A 22,958-nucleotide genomic window follows, 5' to 3' on the forward strand; every position below is an offset into this window, starting at 1 on the left:
GTGGCAGAGACCACGTTGTTTGTACAAATGGTTTATGTACAGCGAGCCATTCTTATCAGGGGATGGTGAGAATGCTGCTGAAATCCAACTTCCCAGTCATCGGGCAAGGGCCGGCCTTGCCAGCAGCCCCTCCGCAGGGTAAGTCTCAGGCCTGCTGTGTAGACTTCCTGCTGACGTTAGATATCCAGATGCCTTCTATTTTGTAAATGTTTAATCTGAAATAAAAGGTGTGGATTGTCATCAGACTTCCCATACCAGGACTTCTGTGGTTTTCTGTTTTGATTGACACTTTAAAAAAAAAATGAGGTTTGTGCTAGTTTGTGTTGACACTGGTGGGTGAAGAGTCATTCGGATTGCCGACGGTTCCTCCCGCTCCCTTCCTAAGCCTCTGGTTCTTCTGGCCTGTGGCCCCAGAGCTAACTGCGATTTTCTTTGCTGTCTTATTTTCCTGTGTAACAGTCACCTCAGTCTTAGTGATGGTAAGATGCTTTGTGTATAGGGCTGATATTAAAACACCTCCTGGTTGAGGGGAGATCATGTTGGGAGGGTGGCAGGGAAGCAGGCAGCAGTGGGTTTTACTGAGTGGGAGCAATATGCTACCTAACCTCAGCCTTAATTATGCCTTTTGTAGTTTTGAACAAAATTAAGGTGGTATCACTTCTTAGGCTCATAGTAAAGGCCAAAGAAGGTGCTGGGGATGGTGACTTTATGGTATTTGCAGGGTACGTAAAGGTCACAAATTGTACTTCCTCTTAACAGCATTATCTTAAATATATTTTGACAGCTATTCAGGATTATGAAACTGCTCAGGAACACAATGAGAATGATCAGCAGATTCGAGAAGGTCTAGAGAAAGCACAGAGGCTATTGAAACAGTCGCAGAAACGAGATTATTATAAAATCTTGGGAGTAAAAAGGTGAATTATTAATATAAAATTTGCATTGGTACTTTTAACTAAACTAATTGTTGCTTTTTTCCCCTCTCTGATTCATTTCCTTATGTGATTTCCATCATAGATTAAACCCTAACAATCTGTAACATCATAAAGTTATTTTGACTATATCACAGATATGTTTCTTTGATAGAGACTAGTCATGCAATGATGGAGAATTAGTAGTTGGTAACAAAGACAGGACACTGTAGCATGAATAGGTCCTAGGCCTAGATTTTTTTAAGAAGGTAGGAGTGAACTTTCTTTTGGTGGGGACAGGAGGGAGAGAGCGTTTGGGGAAAAGAAAACTTCTCTAGGCCTAAAAATAACGTGGCACTTTTAGAATGAACTTGCAGGCACAGGGAAAAGGTAACTTACTCAAAATGTGATTTTATATGACCCATCTTCCCTGAAGAAGGGAAGCATCAGTCTTTCAGTCAGAAGTCCAAAACTTTATTCTTTCTAATTAAGCTAATCTGGAAGCAAAATGGAAACTAGGCTTCAAAGAGTCAGGTGTCTTTTAATGTCAAGAACTGAATCATGCTAGTTTGGAAATTTGTAAAGTTTAAAAATGCATCAATGCAATTTTTTATAGGAACATTATAAAGAGCAGGAGTACTTTAATTTATTCCCGGTGAAATTCTAATGTGAGCCAGTATTCCAGGAAGCCCAGCCAGTTTAACGATCGTCCAGAGCTCTCTGTGTCCGACGTTCAGCCTGATACTGCTGGCTCCGTTCAGAAAACCAGGTTGCTCGTTTGCCAGTGGGATCTTATCTGTCTCTTTTAGCTTTCTGTGGTAGCGTGTTGGACATTTCTTAACTACTGATTGTTAATTAATTTTACCTCCCTTCAGAAATGCCAAAAAGCAAGAAATCATTAAAGCATACAGAAAATTAGCACTGCAGTGGCACCCGGATAACTTTCAGAATGAAGAAGAAAAGAAAAAAGCTGAGAAAAAGTTCATTGACATAGCAGCTGCTAAAGAAGTCCTTTCTGATCCAGGTACTGTCTACCTTTAATGTTTCTGTTCTCTTGAAATGGCTGAATCGGAGACTGGTGCCTTCACCTGTCTTAGAGGCCGTGTTGGAAGTGGATGGTGGAGAGCGTGGTCAGTGGGCCTGGGGGGCTGACCCCCCGGAGACGGTGACTGTCCCCGGCCTTGCATTTTCATAAGTCCGTCCTTGTGGCTGTCCCCGTCCGACTCTGGGGCCCCTCCCATGCTCGGTGCAGGGGAAAGACCGCCAGGTGTGGACTCAGAAGACCTAAGGGCGACTCTTACCTCTTCTTGAACAAATTCCTAGGACTTCTTTGGGCCTCAGTGGTTTTCACCTGTGGTGTGAAAGTGCAAGAATCAGAGGGCTCCTCTTGGGTTCCTTCCAGCTTTGCAGCGTGAATCCTCATACCAGCTTACAGGTTAGGAAGCTGGCCGCTGCTGCCCAGCCGGGGCGCACTGTGGTGGGCGAGGGGCTGCCCCGCCTTCTGAGAGTGGCTCCCGGGAATCTTGCCTGAAATCAAGCCATCATTAGATTTACTGGTTGCTATAAATGTTATTTCATCATAAGCTAAAATGACCTGGCAAATAAGAGGGAGACAGCTAAGAATTTAGGTACTGTTGAACAATGCTTTGACATTTCCAGAAGGAACTTCATGGTAAGCTAGTATCTCCTGCTTTTCTGTGGCTGTCCATGTCAGTAGGACAAACTATGACTTGAGCTAGACAAGTTCAACAAAATAGAAGGAAATTAAATTTTATGCCCATTTGACAACTTTTTGAACAACGTATCACTTATGCTATGAAACTAATTAAATGATGTTTGTTCTCAAGTACTTTATAATCCAGGGAGGGAGGCTGGGATTACTGAAGCACAGGAGGGTGCATGCTGGTGGTTCCTTCAGTCAGCAGCGCCTCTGATGGGCTCTGTCCTCTCAGCTTGTGTGGCACGGGGGCGGCTGCATCGGACAGGAGGGGGCTCTGGAGCTGAGCTGCGGCGAGCAGGGCTGAGGAGCAGGGCAGCACGCATCGAGAAAAGAGCCACACTCTTAGCTCCTAAGGGTTCTTTTCTGTGCTCCGTTCCTCTTTATTGGCCCCTGTCCTTGTTTTAAAGATGAAATAGCTTTTTCTAATCTCTGACGATATGAGCTTGCTCGTCTGATGCCTCTCCCCGACTTGCCTGCATTGGCCTGTCTCATCAGGGACTTACCTTGGGACTGACAGGCACAGGAGTGGCCTCTTGGTTCGTACAATAGGGAACCTTCATCCTCTTCAGACTTGATGGTGAGGCACCAGGAAGCTGATCAGACACCTCACAGGTTGATGAGGTTGCGCCTGGCCGCCTTCAACGTCTGGGGTTAGGATGGTGTCGTGGCTGTTGGCTCAGAAGCGCCCGTGTAACTTTGGCAGGTCTTTCTCTGCGGTTACTCATGTTTCTCAGATAAGAGTTTCCTTGGGTAGCTTCTTGTGAGGGGAGATTTAGGGGGTCAGAATTTTAATCAGTGCCCATTTTCAACCCTGATCCTCACCCCCTTCTCTGTGGCTGGTTTCTCTAGTCTGTTTCTCCTGAGACGAAACCTCTGAGCTGGGTGGGGCAGGGAGAGCCAGGATCTGAGCATGAGGCACCAACTGTTCTGACAACTGGGAGGTGTAGTCCCCAGAACCCGCCCTTTCCTGACCTCAGTCAGCGCCTGGGTCTGAATGTGCTGGTCTCTGTTGTAGAAATGAGGAAGAAGTTTGACGACGGAGAAGACCCCCTGGATGCAGAGAGCCAACAAGGAGGTGGCGGCAGCCCCTTCCACAGAAGCTGGAACTCATGGCAAGGGTTCAATCCCTTCAGCTCAGGCGGACCTTTTAGATTTAAATTCCACTTCAATTAAAGCCGCTGTTTTTCTGCTCTTCCTCCTTAATTTTTTTAAAGATTAAAAACAAAAAAGCCTTGTTCGGGATCCTAATGAAAAAAAATCTTCCAACCTTTCAGTCTGTCCATGACCAAAGAATTGTTTTAACAGGAAATAGCCGTTCTTACCCATTTTAGACTTGATGGGTTTGTGAGGCAGGGAGGCGGGACTGGTTCTGGTTCTGGCAGAGCAGCCTGACCCTGTGGTGAATGTCTGGAAGAAACGGTCTGAGGCAGGCTCGCAGATTTTGTTATTTTTCTACACTGGAGCGCGTGGAAATTCTTCTCTCCATATCCTTGCGTAGTGTGTCAGTGCCTGCGTGTGTAAGGAGGATTCTCAGAATATGAAATTCTGAGCTGTATGTTCTTAGGGACAACTTTGCTTAGATTTTGGTCAGTCCAGTCACTTGTAAATATGTTAAATTACAGGGCCTCCTTAATCCGTGTGTGTTTCCATCTCTACGAGCATGAGTGTGGCTGTCACTGAAGGTAGGCTGAGCCCTCTCTTAGAAAACCTCCTACCGAATGATAGTCACTGGAGCCAGGGTTAGAGCTGGGCTGATGTTAAGCATGTATTTTTGTTGTTTCAGTACTTGCAGAATACTGAAAACCACTGAAACAGAATTAATTGTAAAAACCTACAGGCCCTTTTGTTTAATATGAAACACAACAAACTAAAAGGTAATATGCAAAATAGGTTCAGATAATAAAACAGTGGTATTTAAAATAATATTGCTAAAGTGTAGAATGAAATACTTTAACAACTGAAGTTGTGAGTTAAACAGCATTTCCTGTAACAGGATTGACTTAGAAACGTAAAGTTGCTCGCTCAACATAAACAAAAAGAACGCCCTTTCCCACTTTAAAAAACTCAGCCGGCAGCTTCTCTCACGTCCTGGCCCCCGGCCGACCAACCGTGGACTGTGTGTGGGGAGCCACACGGGACTGTCTGAGGTGGGCGTCAGCTGGCAGGCCGCCCCCTGCCAGACGTTGATGCCTCTCGGTGTCCTCCTGCCTAGAAGAACCCACAGGTGTGCAGATCTCATCAGCTCTGGCGGGTTCCCACCATCAAGATGGCATCTCTTCTTGGGATACCTCCTTCTTACCTTTTAAGAAATGAATTATTCAGTCTTTATATATTGGGTAATTTTTTCCCTAAAAAATGAGTTATTTTAATGAAGAGCATTAAATATTTATGGAACTATTGATGCTGCATTTAAAATTTAAGAGTTACTTTAGATAAGAATTATTACCTTTATTCTGGAAAGGTTTTTATTTTTGCCTCAGAGCATTTTGAAGCATTTTAAGCACTATGAGCCTAATATATTGTTTGTAGGAAATCAAGCATTTTCTTTGAGTTGTGGGGGCCATCCTGACCGCTGATAGCCACAACAGCCAGCCAAGCACAAATCGTTTTCTTCTGCAGTCATCCTGAAACATATGTGGCAAAAAATTTTTTAAAAACTGAGACAAAATCACATAGTTGAGCAAAATACGTAAGTGCTTTTCGCATCTATTTAGTTTCTTTCTTACCAATAAACAACGTTGCATTTTGAAAAGTAGTGAACAGCTTTGCAGCTTTCATTTTGTTTTATTGTCTTAAAATTCAAACCCGTGTGAAAATAATTTCTAAGGGAAATTCACATTTGCTTATTCTTCAATCTGATTACTTCATTGGTTATTATCGGCAATGTTTTTTTCAATCTGGTTCTTTTGTATACGATGTCACTGTGACCTCTTTGAAATTGAGCGATGGCTTCTTCCTACTTTTGACAAGTAAGAATTTTCACACAGAATCAGAACAAAGGAAGTATCAAATCATGTGCCCCTCCATTGGGAGGAGAGGGTGAAAAGTTGCCAACGAGGAGCTAGAGGGAGCCGAGATGGTTGGGGGCTGGGCCACGTGGGCCGTGTGTCCCCAGCACCTGTCATCTTGCTGACTGCCACCCCCTGCTGCCTAGAGGGTTGCTGGCTTCATTTCTCTCTCCACCTGTAATAACTGTAAGTCCCGTTCCTAAAGTCTCACCATGGATTTATTTTGGTCACCGTAACAAACGTGCAGGGTTACTTTTCATGATGAGAGAGAAGCAGCTATGGTGCCAAGTGCCAATGCCACTGAGAAACTCTCTGGACTCTGGTTTTGCTGATTGATGAAGTAAATAAGGACCTTTAAGTTCCAGCCTGGAGGGTCACCAGCAGTCTTCCGGTGTCTGCCTGCGTGGGAAGATGGCCACCCCATGGTCCCCCTCACAGTGACAGAAGTGCTGGGAGTGTGGAGGCACGAGCATTGGTCCGGGCAGCCTGGTGGAGGAAAACGTTACCAGAGGAGCAGGAAGAGCCCCTGACCTGGTCTACTCCCAGGACCGCTCCCTAGACTGCAGGTGCCTGGTAACCTGGCTCTTTCTGGAAGAGGAGAATGAGGCAGCTAGCCTTGGTTGTATGGCGTTCCTGTCTCAAACTCTTCCCTCCCTCCCTCGGTGAGCTCCAGGAGTGGTTCGTACACTGTGCGTATTTTCCACAGCAGCAAGTATTAAACATATCAGCCTCTAAACAAGAAAAGTTCTAAAAGAGAGCATAAGTTAATTTAATGCCCCCTTCTGAAAGTTTGTGCTTTCTCATCATGGATAAATGAAAATTGGAAAACGACTTCAATAGTTTACGAATGTGAATTGGATGTACTAATTTTAAAACTTCTTTCTCTTTAGCCAGTATTAAAAGTTCATTTTAAATATCAGTATAAAAAAAGAACTTCTGGGACTCTGATAATGGAATGTAAAAACTACCCCCAGTTTTTTTAAGAGAAAAATACTACTGATAACCAAGTAGGGGAAAAAAAAGCAACTAGAATCACACTTTGAAATTGGCATGATTTGCTATGCATGGTGGAGTATGAATGAGTTCACCTTTAAAGCATGAAATTGGTCAGAAGTTGTGTGTGACGTTTACCATGAAAAGAGGGCACAAGATGCCTAAGTTAAAGGTGGCTCCTCAGCCAGGGTTGTGCCTCCTTCAAGGGATGGGGCACTGGTGACAGGCCTTGTGCTGAGTCTTCACTGACTGCATATCAGTGGGTAACCTAGAGAAAGTCATGCACCTTTGCTGAATGTAGTTGACTTTCCCACATTTATTAAGGAAGGAGGAAGCCAAGTGCTGATTTGTCAACAACAGCCTTACTCTAAATCAGATCATTCCTTTTTTGTTTGTTAGTAGCAGAGTTTATTCTGTAATTGCACATACTGTTAATAGGTGGAGATAATTTGTTGTGTTTAATGGATGATCTCATTTGCTGAATGATTTAAGAGTAAAATTAGCCACTGCGTGGCTCTGTGTATAGTAAACAGGTTTTGTTTCCCTCCTCTGTGGTTGAACCTCTTACCTGTAGTGGAGAGCAGAGCGAAGAGCAGGTAAAAATTGGAGATGTTCGGTAAGTTAAAATCCTCCTCCTACTGCAAGGCTGTAGTTGGTTTGAATGAACAAGACTAAGTAACTTACTCCATCTCAACTTAGTGTTTTAATAAAAAAGACACTGAAAATTAATTGAAGTGGGTTTCAGACATGTCTACCAAATATGGGTACTATTTTTATGCCCGTGTATTTTCACATTTAATAAAAATATTTATGGTCAAATCAGTACTTTCTTGCTTTCAACTCCTTTTTAGTCTTTTGGAGTCTATGTTCCACCTCTGCTTTATGTGTGATCTGCGACTGAGATGCCAAGGGCTCTCCCTGATCCCAAGAGCTCTTAACTCCTGCAGTCCAGGACAGTGTGGCCTTAATGAGAGGCCAGCGCTTCACTCTCAGTACTATTGAAATCTAATACTTAATTTGGTTTTGAGGACGTTCTCTTTTATACCATAACATGCACATTTTTGTGAAAGTTCTGACAGTTCAGCATCTCAGGCACTGGAGTTGGGACCTGGCACGCAGGAACACCCATTTCTCTGGGCAGGTTCCCACTCGTGGCGAACTGCACTTTTAATATTAAGGAAAAGCCTGATTTTACCTGTAACTGCAGGCTGACAGCCTGTGCTTCCTGGAAGTCCTCTCTCCCTCTGGGGGGAGGTCCTAGGGACCACTGGAGTCTGACCTCCTGTACTGGAGCATCTGAGAGGCGTGAAGACTTTGGATTGTCTTTAGTCTCAGATTCTGGGTTTACTTTATACCTAAAACTTACTACTAAAACTTAAATGTCTTTACCCGGTTAAAGCTCCGAATCTAACTCTCAGATGAACTCTGTTCCGACTTTCCTCTGAGGAGGAGGAGGGCGTGGACTGTAACTTCTCACAGATAGAAAATAACCAATTTTCCTCTCTCCCAGGATTTGATTTTTGTTAAAATTTGATACAAGGTCTGAAAACCAGAATCCAGGAGGGGGAACATCTGTTGGCGCCCTCGGGCTCCTGCCACATGCTCGCCACAGGCCTGCGGTTCAGCTCCCTGAAGTGTCCCCGAGGACGGGAGATTCCCATGTGTCACAGCAGGTATATGCACTTGACACAAAACTGTTAAAGTGAGCCACCTTAAAGGAGAGCCGCCTGTAAAGACATTTATAAAGCTGGATTTTCAGATACAAGGTATCATTCATCTGGAAGTAAGACATGTAAAGTTAACCATTCAAATGACAAGATACAAACTGGGAGGAGAGCCATTGAGGCTGTTTACATTATTCTGCAGTTTGAGCTCACAGTCTGTGAAACAGGCTCATGCACAGTGGAGGTGGAAGTCAGGAGTGACTGTGGCAATCAGGTGCCATTGCCCAGCGCGTGCCCTCTAACCGTCAGCTGGGCTTCTGCCCAGAACGTCACAGGAGAGCTCAGCCGGGTTGGTGCGTTTGGCCTCAGCGAGAAGCGTACTTACAGAGTCTCTTACCTCTCACCAAGCCTGACGTTACACCGACTCTGAAGAGGAATGAGCCAGAGACCCCATGGAACTGGCTGCCCAGGGCAGGTTACCACTCCAGCCCTTGGGACCCTGGAAAGCCACAGGAATAGTCGCGTTCCATCAGGCAGGCCACACCCAGAGCACTCCGTGCCATCACAGACAGACACTAACAAGTTACAGAGGGAGGGTTCCTGAGACGGCGCGAGTGGCCTTGTGATCTCTTATTAGGAATGAATGACGCTGCTGGGAGCAGAGTAGTTATTCTCAAATACGCTAAGGAGCTGTGCCGTCAAATAGAGAAGGATTAGATACGTTCAGAAGAGCTCGAAGGAGCAAGAGTAGAGGCTGCCAGTAGACAACGTCTGGCTCACTGGGAGCTTGGTGTGGAGCTGTCCAGAGATGGACTCGCCAGTCTCTAGGGGCAGACAGTTCCATATGAGTCTGGAGTTTCCAAGATGGCCTGAGGCTTTACCCGGCAGGGCCGTGTAAGGGGGGCTGGCACACAGGCTAAAGTCTGTTAGATGTTCCTCAAGCCTCACTTATTAACAGTCATCTGGAGAGCTGCTTAAACAAGTTATGATTCCCACGCTCACCTCAGCTCTACCGAGTCAGCTTCTTCAGGGGACGGGGTCCAAATGACATTGAGGTCTCCTCCGGTCCCAAGAGCCCATGATTCTAGAATAGTTGGATAGTTTTACTCTTCCTACTCATCTAATATACAGCAGGAAAAAGAAACTATTTACATTCTTAACTTAGTTTCTATAAAGCTAGCCGTTCACCTCATAAGCCTGGAAACATCATTTTATGAAATAAAAATTAGAAACATTAAAAAATATAAATGTAGCATAGGGTTAAAACATCATATAGTTTAAGATAAGTAAGTGATTACAGTGCGACACTACTTCATTTAAAAATAATAGTTAGGATATAAATGAGCTTAAATTTTTTAGATTGATATTCAGAGATAACCATGAGTTCTTTTATTTTCTCAGAAGAAGAAAACACAAAATAGGTTTCTCTAATTTTAAATGCATCTTGTGAATAAAGAAATACAGATGCACTTAGGGCTGGAATATCCAAAGACGTAGATGGTGTGATGAATCCCCATGAGGACCAGCTAGTCAGATATGTTCTTCTACTTGGTTATCTGGCAAAATAGCACTAACTGGTGAAAACCCAGTGTCTTAAGCAATCAGGAAAGAGGAACAATCTAGTTTTAGGTACTCAATGGTTATTGCTTATATAACTTAAACTCAGTCAAGACATTAAATACATGTATTTTAAATAATTAATATATTTTAAATTGAAGAATATTCCTTAATGAAACTTCCAGAAGTCTTAGCAGTAGTTCCACACTTCCCCAGCAGGTGGCAGATTTCTTGTCATCTTCTTACAGAAGCCAGTGCTAGAGTTCATCATGTGTCAAAACTGTAGGGGAGGAAACTTTACTTAGCTCTTGAAATATTAAATATCAAATTAGTTTAAATCTCACTGATTTATGAAATAATATAAAAATCACAGGTGCTGGCTGAGGATCCTCTTGCTTGTTAGTTAATACCTACTTGCTTCATTACGTGACATGAGAACAGCTCTTTGTACATTACAGCATCTGTTATATGGAGGCCTTGAAAAATACTAATAGATTACTCACCATGTGCCAAACATCCTGTCATTAATGTAATGTATGGTCCTCATCTAAGATGGGAGGACAGAGCATTCAAACACAGACGTAACTGCTACACAAATGTGAGAATCTTAGAGATCAAAACAGTTTCTTATCCTGCATCACTGAGCTGTCACATACTAGCTGATTTAAGAATACCGAGAATTTGAGATGATATTTTCAGGCAGAAATTAATTAAAATACAACTTAAATAGATCCTGTTCCACAATTCAAGATGGCAGACTATGTTTCTGTCTTCACTAAATTCCACTGGAAAGATAAGAAACAGAAAAGGGAGAGCCATAATGACAGTGGAGGAAGTGGTTATGACACAACACTGGAGGAAAGGCATTAATACATTTCTGAAAGTAGAAAACAGAACACACAGCGGAGATGATGAGTCGACTTGCTTGACAGAGAAAAGCTGCCTCTTTGGATTTAAGTAAAAGAGGACTTCCAATTTCACTCTATATAATTCCACATTGTTTTAATGTTTATCGTGAACATGTCTTAAATTTGTTATTAAAAATTAAAAAACCCCAAAATCTCTTTTGTAAAACTCATTTATACACATAACCATACACAAACACATACACACAGATATGCATTTTTCTTTAAGATGTGGGTCAATCATAAATATTCTGTAACCTATTTTTTAACTTAAAAATGCGCTGTCTGCACAGACCTATCTTAATTCTCTTGAGAGGCTATGCTGTATTTCATTGTATGTATCAATGTTTATTCAATCAATCCTGTATTGATGGATAGACTCTATTCATTATTAAAAACAATGCTGTAACAAACAATGTGTACATATGTCATTTTATTGTTTAAATATAAATTTCTTATGAATTGCTGGGCCAAAGGGCATATGTATTTTAACTTTTTATGCATATTACAAAATTTCCCTAATTGCTACTGTATGTCTGTGCATGGGACAGCGCTTACTGGTCAACGTCCTTGCTAATGCTGCGTATTGTTAATCCTTTAACTCTTTCCAATTTGATGAGAAACGTTTCATCTCAATGTTTTATGCATTTAAAATTTTTTCTGAGGTAATTATCTGAATTTTCTTTTTGCTTTCTTTCCTTCTCTCCCTCTTCCCTCTGTCTGATCTTTCTCTCCCTTTGAAAACAGTTATACCACTTACAGAATAATCCTTCTGAATTGAAATGGTATCTTTATACTAGATTATTAAAAATACATGGGTGTATTTTAAATATTGAAATTCTCTGACAACACCCATTGGTTTTGTAACAGAGTCAAGATGAAACACAATTTCATGCTTATATGGGAAAGTTTTAATATATAATCATTTCAGCCTCCCTAAAAAATAAGACTGAGGAAAATAAGAATTATATTCTGAACTGGAAAAAAGTACTGTGAGGATTAACTAATATAACCTGTGAAAGTCTCTAACATGCAGACTGGAACACAAAAAAGCTTAGTACTATTTTTAAGAAAGAGCAAAGGACAATAGAAGGACATGCACTGACCAGGAAAAGGAATTATGAGGGAATCAGGAAGTTATACCAGCTTTAAAAGAATATCCAACACATAATACTTATTGGTGTTGAAGGTTCATGTAGGGTGATGAAATGCTAAGGTCACCACGGTTTTTTAAATCTAGGAAATGGAAACAAATTAACCCAAATCACCCTCCAGTCTATGACTAAGGCTTTAGAAGCAGGAACCAGCTTTCCATGGGGAAACCTACATCATGTACGAGATTAATTGAGGAAACAGAAGGTAATACTTGGTTAGCTATGTAAGGCTTTTATTAAACTTTAGGGCTTGGATTTTCACATTTAGGAAATTCAGTGTGTCTCAAAGATAAGTTTTCCTTTTTTTTTTTTTTAACCTCTAAAGACAGTGCTATTACCACCCTTCTACGTGGTGACAGGACTTGAAGCTATATCCATGGGGGAACAGAGTCTCTATCCATGTTTTAAGTTTGTGAGCTTAGTCCACAAAAAAATGAAATCTGTAGTCATGTCACAAACTTTCGTAAAGAAATTCTGACTTAATCATTTGATCACTAAGAAGTGAGTTTGTAATTTATTCTAATTTCACTTAATGCAACACATGGTTCACACACCACTGCAGAGTGATAACTTACTCGCACTTGTCTTCTTGTTGTCAAGGTGATCTAGCAGTTGCCGTATCTCAGCATCATACTCCACCCATTCTGGGACAATCCTGGCAGCAGCTTTTAGTTTCGGTTCTTTCGTTTTGGGGTTATTGCACTGAAAGTTTAAGTAAAGCTCTGTTAATGAAAAACCACATTCCAGGAAACATAAAGGAAACACTTGCGGACACTTCTATGTCACTAGAGCAAACAAAATTTTATAAAAAGCACAGCCCTAAGTGCTAAATACTTGAAATGTTAAAATTAGTTTAACAGAGAAAGGGTGAAATGAAATGGCAAATCATAGTTTATGTAAGCAGTAGGTGTTTAATGCAAACAACCTCAATCAGAAATTTAAACAAAAATCATTTAAAGACATTCTGATGGTTCATAAGAAGTTTGTCAAACAATTCTGTAAAATGTTTTCACGGAAGATTACTGACCATCCTGTAAAAGAACACATAATGAATTATTTTCTTGCCTTTTCTCTGGGCTAAAACCTCGTTTACATACTTTATATTTTCCATAGACAAAAACTATTTGTTATCCTTTAGAAATGTCTTGAGTTTCTTTGGCAGAAATACTCATCCTCCTTCATATGCCTCTGTTCTAACTAGCAGCTATGATATTAAAAATCAGTTAATTGGAGCTTATTTGTCAAAATACTGATAGTTGTCAAATTCAGAGTAGTCCATAAATCTCCACACCTTAAACATACTCAGTCTGTTTTACAGGCACAGTGGAAAAACTCAGTCTTCATGGTTCCAAGTCTTAGTAAGACTCAGACAGTCCACACTTACTAGTAGTAAGACCTATAAACGCCACAACTTTGTGTGAGTGTATGTGTGCATGCCCACACGCAGAATCTTAGTTTCTTATCTGCAAAAGAGGAAATTAAAACAAGATCATCTGCAAGGTTTCTCTAATATTTGATTCAACTGTTTAATTAGCAATTGGTCCTACTATAGTGTTTCTTGGGAAATTAAAGGTTAAAAGGCAAAAAGTATAGGAGGAGTTTAAGAAGGATCTGACTTTGGATGTATTTAAAGGTACAGCAGACAAGACCTGCTAATGGGTTGGATGTGAACTGTGAGAAAAGAGAGGCATCAAAATGACCCTGATGTCTTTGGCTTGAGCAATGTAACGAATGGAGATGCCCCTGAGACAGGAAAGACTGTGGGGGGAGCAGCTACTTCACAAAGTTACCCAGGCATCCCACCTGCCCTCTGCGAGGCGTTAACAGAGAGCGTGTCTTGAAGCCACTTCTACGTGCTGTTTTCTAATGGTTGCCCCAACTTCCCTTCCCCTTCATCCCTCAGTTATGAGCCCTGAGGCTGCTGCCTTAATCCCTTCCTCATCCTCATTAAGTATTTTCAGTTCCTTCCACTGTGGATTTTTTCTCCAGTGATGCATCTCTGGAGGAAGTGGGAAACAGGATCTTCTTTGTAGAAATGAACTTCACAGGTAATGTGCTCTATAAAGTAAAGATAATGGAACTACTTTCTAGTTGTCTCAGAGACGATTAAAACAAAAATACTATGTTTTCCTTAGTTTACGCTAGTTTCCTCCCCTGCAGTCTCTGTCAGTGGTGCTGAAACGAGGTGACCATGCCCCCCAGGGGGTCTTCAGCAAAGTCTGAGGCATTCTGATAGTCCCGACGAGGGGTGGGGGGCGCTGCTGCCATCTACAGGGGAGCCGCGCACCAGCAGGACCCTCGCTTAGGTCCGTGCCTGGGTGTGTGTGAGCCCACTGAGATTTGGGCACTTGTTAGGGTAGCTCATGTTAACCTCAGCACTAAAGACCCCAAGGGGAACTCATGTCGCTAATGTATGAGTCACAACCCTATGAGTTGTGCTCAGTAATGCTCTTGACCTCTCTATAGAGATTTCCCTTGCTTTTCCTTACGAATGCCATCTCGTCTCTGCTGAATTCTGTCACCCATGACTGCACCCTACCATTCTGGCATGCTCCTTTTTCCCTGTACCTTTCTACACGTATCTGGAAAAAGGTCTCTATATTTTATTGTCCTGCTTATTTTGTTCAAAACCATGAGTTCTAATATTTTGACAATTTGTTCTTCAGTGATGATCTTGTAAACAATTAGACTTAAATTTGCACATAAAAACAACATGGTCAGAAAAAGAATGACAATACCTTGTAGCTATTAAAAATAATACATAGTATGGGAATGTAGCTTCTAGACAGTTGGACAATAAATTAGTTTGAAATATTTCATGTCTAGGAGATTTAAACTGTAGCATATGCTGCTTAAAATGAAAAACTAAAGAAAAAATTTCTCAAAAATAATGAAGAAACAGAGACATGTATAGGATAATTTAAGTAGACAGAATTATTTTGGTTGTCTTTATGTGAGAAAATTATTGGCAGGAGAACAAAACTGATAATATGTTAAGATGAGAGCTAATCCATAAACGTTTCAGCCAGCTCATGGCCTTTCTTTCAAAAGGCCCTGTGCCCAAAAGAATGATCACAGCTGGCCTGAGACTGCTATTCTTAGAAAGGTCTGCTGGCAAGGCTGGCCCTTGGCTGGCATCTGGGAACCTGGGTGTCAGGAGTGTTCCCACCATTCCCTGACAAGAATGGCTCACTTTCCCTAAATAGCACAAATAATGGTTCATGCCGAGTGCTGGCTTTCCTGCTGGGTGCTGGGAATTTTGGTGCGTGCCAGGTAGAGGGGTGCTTACACAACCAGCCCCCAGTAAGGCTCCTGGGCACTGGGTCTCTGGTCAGTGTCCCTGACGGACCACAGTCCACACGGCTGCTGTACTTCTCGCAGCCGAAGAAGGTAAGCTCACAGGGAGAGGGCTTTTGGAAGCTTGAACATCGTTTTCTCTGAACTTGACTCCAAGTGCCTTTCTCCTTTGCTGATTCTGCTTTGCATTTTCTTGCTGTGATAAATCACAGCCATGACTCTGAGTCCTGAGTCCTCTTAGTGAGTCATCAAACCTGGGGGTGGCCTGGGGGCCCCTGACACAGCCCTATACTTGCCAACCTATGTGAATATGGCAGCAAATAACACGCTGGGTGGCAGGGTGCCCTGCGTGTGCCACCCCATCTGTAAGGCAGAAAAGATTTCTGTTGGAACATTTTCATGTCTGCTTATACCAGTGAAAATGCAAACACTCACCAGATCGATCGTTTTGGCTCTCTGTTTGGATTCATCGTCACACCAGGTTTCACACCACAGCCAGTCTTGAGGAAGAGACTTTATGGCAACTTGGTAAATCATGTAATTGGGAAGATCCTACAGAAAAAAAAAGTGATTTAAACATAGAGGTGCCGAAATTACAGTCAGAGTGAAAGGCGGTGATGGTGTCATTTAGATTATAAACAGACCCTTAAAAAATATTCAAATCTGAGATACGCCTATATTTTTAAGCTTTAAATCATTATTTTGACCCAATCACTCTGTGTCATGAATGAACCCGTGCACTGAAACTAAGCCCACACCTGCCCGGGACCTCCCCTCCCACCCCTCCGCATCCCCTCTCTGTCTGCCTCGAAACACCAGGACTAGGCACTCCCATCACGCCTGCGGTTACTGTTCATGCGGTCACCACCACACTCCCCAGATTCTGAGGTGACTTTTCACTTCCCCATTGGGGAACTATGTTCACTGAATACTTCCTTATTTCTGCATACTCAGGGCTTGCTTTCTTTTTTGGGGGGAGGGGTAATTAGGCTTATTTATCTATTTATTTATAATGGAGGTACTGGCATTGAGAGGAGAAAGAGCCAGAGATAAAGATTTGGGAATTACTGGCAGACAGCTGGAAATTAAAACCCTGAATGTAAGTAAGAATGACAATAGAGTGGGTACAGAATGGGAAGGGGGCCACGAGCAGAAACAGAGGATAGCAAGGTTTAAATGAGAGACAGAAAAGGAGCAGTTCTCAAATTACTGTGGGAAAGTCGCGGACATCAGCGAGGGACCAGGAAGAACTGGTGTTATCAAAGCCAAGGGAGTTTCAAGAAAGGAGAGGACAAAACCACTCCTGTTGAAAAAACGCAAATGAAAAGCAGTGGGACGCGTTCACTGGGTAAGACGCCGCCACGCTGACGGCGGTGGGAAGTGTTCAGTGGACTGGCGGGTACGGGCGCTGCAGAAGGACCCCCCCCCCCCCCAAGCGCGGCGACGCAGATCCGGGGCGGGGGGGGGTGGGCCCGCGGACGGCGCTGGTCTGCTTGACACGCGAGTCCTTCCCCTGGTCACCCGCGGGCAGCCCGGCGCCTCACAGGCTTCACTTGTGTGTGAGACTGAGGGCTCCTTAAGAAGAACCCACCGGGAGCTGCACTAAGAATGACAGAAACGCAGCATTCACAGTCTACGTCTGGAAGGCTCCTGGGGCTTACTGAGGACTCTAAGTCTGTTTTCCACTAACTGGCAATCCTGAAAGGACGCTGCGTGCGCGCACACGCATACTTGGAGTTCTCCCAATTTTCAAGAATGACTTCTAAAATAAATCAGCCCTTCACCAGTGTGGACTTGAATCAATCATTAGTATCTTGACCTATGATTTTCCATTTGCTTGATTTTCAAAGGGCCTCAACTACATTGTCTAGACCCTCTGTGACCTCTCTTCCCTCCTTCCCCCTCATGCTGTTCGCGCCCCCTCTTCCATTCCTCAGACGGACAGCCGCCTCCCCCCATCCCCGAGCGGGGACTGCTGCGGCGGGTCTTCTGTCTGCGTGAGGTTCCCACAAATACCTGCGTGGTCGGCTCCTGAGCCTCCGTCTGAACGTCGCCTTCACAGGGACAGACGGCCACTCCAATTTGCAGCAGCAAACCCTAGCCCCTCTTCCCCATTCTGAATTCTGTCATGTTTTCCTGTTTTATTTTTTCTCCAATGCACTCATTACCTTTAAATATTGTTCACTTATTTATTTAGTTATTTTCCGACTAGAATGAAAGCACCATGCACTAAGGGTCTCTGTTGTGTTTTCTGATGGCCCAGGGTTTGGGAGAACATCCTGACACACAGCAAGTAATTCAGCGGACGCCTGCTGAGTGAGTGGACAAGCAAGCATGGTTCTAGTAAGAACCTACATTCTTTATTCCTGGAAAGAGGGAACAGTGAGAATTGGGGGCTGCAGGTCTTCTGCATCTGCTTAAACTGTGAAAATGAGGACATTAGTGGGATATAATAATGAGGAAATTAGGGGGAAATGAGAAATAAAGTATCTGTGAGTAAAAACAAGATGTAAGGCCGTAGCCAGGTAGGGCACAGAATGGAGGGAGTTTGTTTTGAAGATCAGAGAGAAAGAGGAAGAAAGAGGAAGAGGGAGGGAGGGAGACAGACGTTAAATGACCGTGGAAAGTGAGACAGGGTGTACGGCGGAAAGAAGAGATTTAAGGATGGAAAAGTGAAGGTCAAACACAATTGGTTCTGAGAATGTTGGGCTTGAAGTGAAAAAGCATGTAAGTTAAAATATCCACTATGAAATTGTATGAAGGGAAGGAAGAAGCTGAAAATGTAAGATTTCAAAGTTTATAAGCAGGCAGTTGGAGCAGTCTATGTCTATGTACTAAAAATTATTCTATGAATGTTTTACTTACCTGATCGAGGTTTGAAAGACTATGTGGATCTTTACTGAGAGTTTGGTACTGGCCCCGGAGCCTGTCACCTGCTGCAATTCTCCTGAATTTCTTGAGATCTACTACGTATAAGGCACTGCAAAAAAAGGAACACTCCTTGACAGCCTATGCTGTTTGTGTTTCTACTTTCCTCCAGTTACTGCCTACAGCCACAGTATTAACTTTAGATCACTTTAGATAAGTCTAATCATAATGAATCCTTTCATAACCTCCTCCCAGTGTCTAATACTGTTTCCAGGGTGTCACCTCAAGTTCTTCTAAGATCTCCTGAAACTCACGGCACTGCAAAACAGTAACAGCTGTAAAGACAGTATCTTCATCTTGCTCTGCGACAAACCAAGTTTAAATCTTCTTTAGTACTTAGGAACATAGAGTCGAGCCATATTACTTATGTTTAACTTCTAGCTCAGCTGTGTACTAACAGCAGAAGCCTGGGCCAGGTACATAAATGCTGTGTGCCTTGGTTTCCACATCTGTAAGATAGTGATGGTAATGATCTCAAAAGGTTGTCACAGAGATTTTATGAGTTAATGTATGTAAAGTCTTATAAGAGTGACTGGCATGCAATAAGCACTATATAATTGGTTGCCACTATGGTATAATTTCCAAGAAAACTGAATATTGTGATTCAGTAAGTTATTTATTTACTAAAAGGTAAGAATATGAATTTTCTTACCTGATATGGTATTTCCTTCTTAAAAGATGTGATGCCCAGTATCCTCTTTTCCAGAAACGATACCCATCCATTTCCTTGCGGCTGTCACAGAAGGGCGTGTACCCATAAGGAGCTCCACCCAGATCAAAGTCTCGAAGTTCTCTTAGGTCATGTCTCACAATCTGAATAATTAGAATAGTTTCTTTGATGAAGATCATAAATATGAGCCCTTTTTTAAGTGACTCTCAAGTAATCATTACCTTGTTGTAGAAAGACAGAGAACTGAGTTTCCCCACAGTTCTTTCATGTTGCACAAGTTTACCAAGTTTCTAGTTTTTTCCTCTTGTCCTTACAGATTAAAAGAAACCTGTAATTTACATACCTAGTCTGTATGACAGTGGACTTACTCACTAATAAGAACAGCTTGTTGTATCATTTTTAATCAAGGTTTTTAAATAGTTTTTAAAATGGAAGTAGAGTTGATGTACAGTATTATGTAAGTACAATATAGTGACTCAATTTTAAAGGTCATACTCCATTTATAGTTATTATAAAACATTGACTATATTCCTCATATTGTACAATATATTCCTGTAGCTTAGCTTATACCTAATAGTTTGTACAGCTTACGCCTCTCCCTTGTAACACCCCTCCCCCCTCCTCTTCCCCACTGCTAACCCTGAGCTTGTTCTCTATGTCTGTGAGCCTGCTTTTTTGTTATATTCACTAGTTTGTTGTATTTTTTAGTTTCCACATATAAGTGATACTATACAGTATTCGCCTTTCTCTGACTTATTTCACTTAGCATGATGCCTTCCAAGTCCATCTATGTTACTACAGATGGCAAAATTTTGTTCTTTTTTATGACTGAGTAGCATTCCATTGTATGTATATATATACTACCACATCTTCCCTATTCATTCATCTGTTGATGGACACTTCGGTTGCTTCCATATCTTGGCAACTGTAAATAATGCTGCTATGAATATTGGGGTGCATGTATTTTTGAATTAGTTTTTTTTTTTCCCCAGATACATACCAGGAGGGAATTGCTGGGTCATATGGTAGTTCTATTTTTAGTTTTTTGAGAAACCTTTATACTATTTTCCACAGTGGCTGCATCAACTTACATTCCCACCAAGAGAATAGGAAGGTTCCCTTTTATCCACATCCTCACCAACATGTTATTTGTATTCTTTTTGACGATAGCCATTCTGACAGGTATGAGGTGATATCTCACTGTGGTTTTGATTTGTAATCAAGGTATTATAACAAAATATATTTTGGGAAGGAATTAAATATATAAGTACGTAGCTCTTAACTTCTGAAGGTATAGATTAATAATTTAAAATCTTCTTTATGATATAGCTCCATTATTGTGTATTGGCAAATATTAGTTTGAATCATAAAGAAAAATCTCCTGATTATTCTCCATGGCTTCAATGAAGTAACATTAGTATGCTTCATTGCTTAATAGACTCTAGCCTGCTGCAAAATATTACTATGTATATTGAGAGAAATAAGTTTTATGTTAGATGGTATGTTTGGCAATATTTACTTCATTACACATAGGTCTACAACCTTAGTTTTTAATTATAATGATTCATATGTATCAATTTGGAAAATACACAATTTAAAATACAAATTATAAAATAGGATTTGAAAATATATTTTTGGTCCTAAATATAAACACTAACTTGTACATTTAATTTATATGACATTTATATTCACATATTACTATTCTTAGAAATTCTGTATATTAAAATTTTTTTTTTTTTACCATTAATGATTACAAAGGCATGCAAGGAGGGAAGGGGAGAGTCATAAACATTTTTGGATATATAAATTTTAACTATAAATTTTTTGGCCAAATTTAGGGCTTTTTCTTTAGGTGGTAGAATGATGGCTAAGTGCCAGAGACCCAGAGCCGCTGAAGGCGGAGGAAAGAGAGGATGTGTGTGATTACTAACTTTCCAGCAAGAAGAAACAGTTCATTTTAAACAAGTTTCAGCTCATTCAAATCATATAACTCTTTTTATTATGACTAACACAAGTATTTGTTTAATTACCAAAATACAAAAAAAAAAAAAAAAAGAAAAAAACCCCACCACCCTACTACTTCAGAGGAAAAACTGCCGTGTCCTAAGGAATAAATGGCACTTCTGGCAACACCTTTGATTTTTCCCTGGAACGCTGATGCTTTTCTTTTAAAAGACACTTTGCTTATATGTCACAATCATGTCATGCTTATGTAGCATGGCAGCAAAGACAGTAATAAACAGCAGCAATATAAACTGAGTCCCTCTACTCAGAAATGTACACAAGTTCACGCATTCCTGAAAACAACCGTTATCTCATTACCTGGTCAGCATCAACAAAAATGATTTTGTCCACTGCAAGAGGGAAGAGGACGTCAAGGAAGAGAATCTTATAACCCCAGATAATCCTCTGCTTTTCTGTCTGCTGATGAAGCCATCGGGGCCACCTGTACTGGACTAGTTCATACTGGAATCCATACTCCTTGGCCATGTGAGGGATCACCTCCTAAAATGCACACAGAAATCAAAGAACACGTTCACGGAACAGAGAGTAGTTTTTGTTTTAGAGAAAAAAATTAACATTTCAAAAGTTAGAGTTTCCTATAAATTGTTACAAATGAACTGGTAAAATGTCTAAGTAGTACTTCTACAACTTACACCTCTTAATCAGAAATAGGAAAACGCTGACAAATATAAAAACACAACTGCACGTAAAACTATATAAAGACATCAAAAACAGGTACAGTATGTTAATTAGCAAACTATTAACCAAGATAATTGTTCCCCTACTTTTACTACTAGTGTTTGACCTGAGAAAACTTGATGTAGAAAGAAAAGCCTCTGCATCTGGATCATCTGTGTATCAGACACTGTGACCATGGCAACATGTCATTTGGTCAGAGATACGAAGATGAAAAGGGTGTACAGAGAACACAAAATGAGTTGTAAACTGATAAATCAGATTCTCTGTATCAGTTCCATGTTTGAGATTTATGACTACTTAATTCAAGGATTAAAAATGCAAGGTAGTTACAGTAGTATGAATATTTGACACTTGATTCAGTGTCTTACAGGCTTAGAGTATCTTACTCTGTTTAAACCAGAGCAGTTGGTTCAAGAGCCCAACGACTGAGAGGGATGATGGAAAAGGAGGGGTAAAGACAGCACCTGCGCTTGTCTCCTCAGTTCTCACCTGCAGCTAGGTGCTGGTTTTATGTCTCCCTGCTTTTGTAAGAACAGTGTAGATTTAAATTATGTTCCTTACTGTAAGCACCGGTTTTATCTGTGAGTTGCAAAATGGTGAAATTATGGCTAGAACAGTTGCTGAGAATCATTGCTTCTGTTTCAAATTTTTTTTAAAAAAATTAGGAGAAATGAGAAAAACCTTCTTATTCAACAAATATGTATTAAAAAATATTCGCTGAGCAAGCACTTTGTGCCGGGCACTATTCTGAGCTCTAAAGATAAAGCAGTGAAACAAAACATAAAATCATGGCCCTCATGAGGCTTACATTTTAGAGAAAATAAACAAAATTAGTTATCTATAGAAGATGGTGCTATGGAGAAAAATAAAAATGGGAGGGAAACAGAGTGAAAGATCAGAAGGGACTGTCAGTTCATACAGAGCAGCAGGAAAGGATTGTTCCCAGAGCAGGTAATGCTCAGCGACGATCTGACGGGAGACAGGAGGTATGCTTTTTTTTAAAACTGAAGGGAAAGGATCTAGGGTGCTAGTAATTTCTGTTTCTATAACTGGCTGCTGGTTATAAGGTGTTTTAAGTTTGTAAAAATTCAAAGTTGCACATTTACAATTTGTGCACAGTGTATTTCACTGAAAAAATTTTTTAAAGATAAAAATTTTGAGGGAGAAGAACCAATTACAAAAAGGGAAATATTATTTCAGACATAGTGTTACTTTTGGCCACGTAGTGAAACCAGACTTCCATCCACACATAGCACTATGTTTCTAGCGAATGATGTAATTTCCTGTTAAGAGAACCTTCAGACTATGTCACCTCAATTTACGCAGAGTAAAATCCCTCTATGCAGTGTTGGATAACATGTTAGAATTTTAGTAACAAACTAGTAAGACTCCTTGTCTGTATCTGTGGTTTCTTTTTTCAGTTTTCAAATGCGTACAGGAGGCAGCGC

General features: G+C 41.3%; 2 protein-coding genes across 2 annotated transcripts in view; one reads left to right on the forward strand and one right to left on the reverse strand.

The window, feature by feature from the left end:
- The window catches only part of DNAJC3 (DnaJ heat shock protein family (Hsp40) member C3), a 56,096-nt gene extending 48,642 nt beyond the window's left edge, over positions 1-7,454 (forward strand). Inside the window, exons 10-12 of the mRNA XM_074378432.1 lie at positions 785-917; positions 1,787-1,935; positions 3,647-7,454. Coding sequence (XP_074234533.1) covers positions 785-917; positions 1,787-1,935; positions 3,647-3,804 — 440 coding nt within the window. The 3' untranslated portion in view covers positions 3,805-7,454. The remainder of the gene's footprint in view (positions 1-784; positions 918-1,786; positions 1,936-3,646) is intronic.
- A 2,511-nt stretch (positions 7,455-9,965) lies between these two features.
- The window catches only part of UGGT2 (UDP-glucose glycoprotein glucosyltransferase 2), a 137,841-nt gene continuing 124,848 nt past the window's right edge, over positions 9,966-22,958 (reverse strand). The window contains exons 34-39 of the mRNA XM_074378431.1: positions 21,130-21,312; positions 18,790-18,950; positions 18,075-18,189; positions 15,645-15,761; positions 12,488-12,614; positions 9,966-10,133 (exon numbers count right to left, since the gene is read on the reverse strand). Of these exons, the coding sequence (XP_074234532.1) occupies positions 10,111-10,133; positions 12,488-12,614; positions 15,645-15,761; positions 18,075-18,189; positions 18,790-18,950; positions 21,130-21,312 (726 nt within the window). The 3' untranslated portion in view covers positions 9,966-10,110. The remainder of the gene's footprint in view (positions 10,134-12,487; positions 12,615-15,644; positions 15,762-18,074; positions 18,190-18,789; positions 18,951-21,129; positions 21,313-22,958) is intronic.

This window comes from Camelus bactrianus, chromosome 14 (genome assembly GCF_048773025.1).
Source record: "Camelus bactrianus isolate YW-2024 breed Bactrian camel chromosome 14, ASM4877302v1, whole genome shotgun sequence".
Lineage (NCBI taxonomy): Eukaryota > Metazoa > Chordata > Mammalia > Artiodactyla > Camelidae > Camelus > Camelus bactrianus.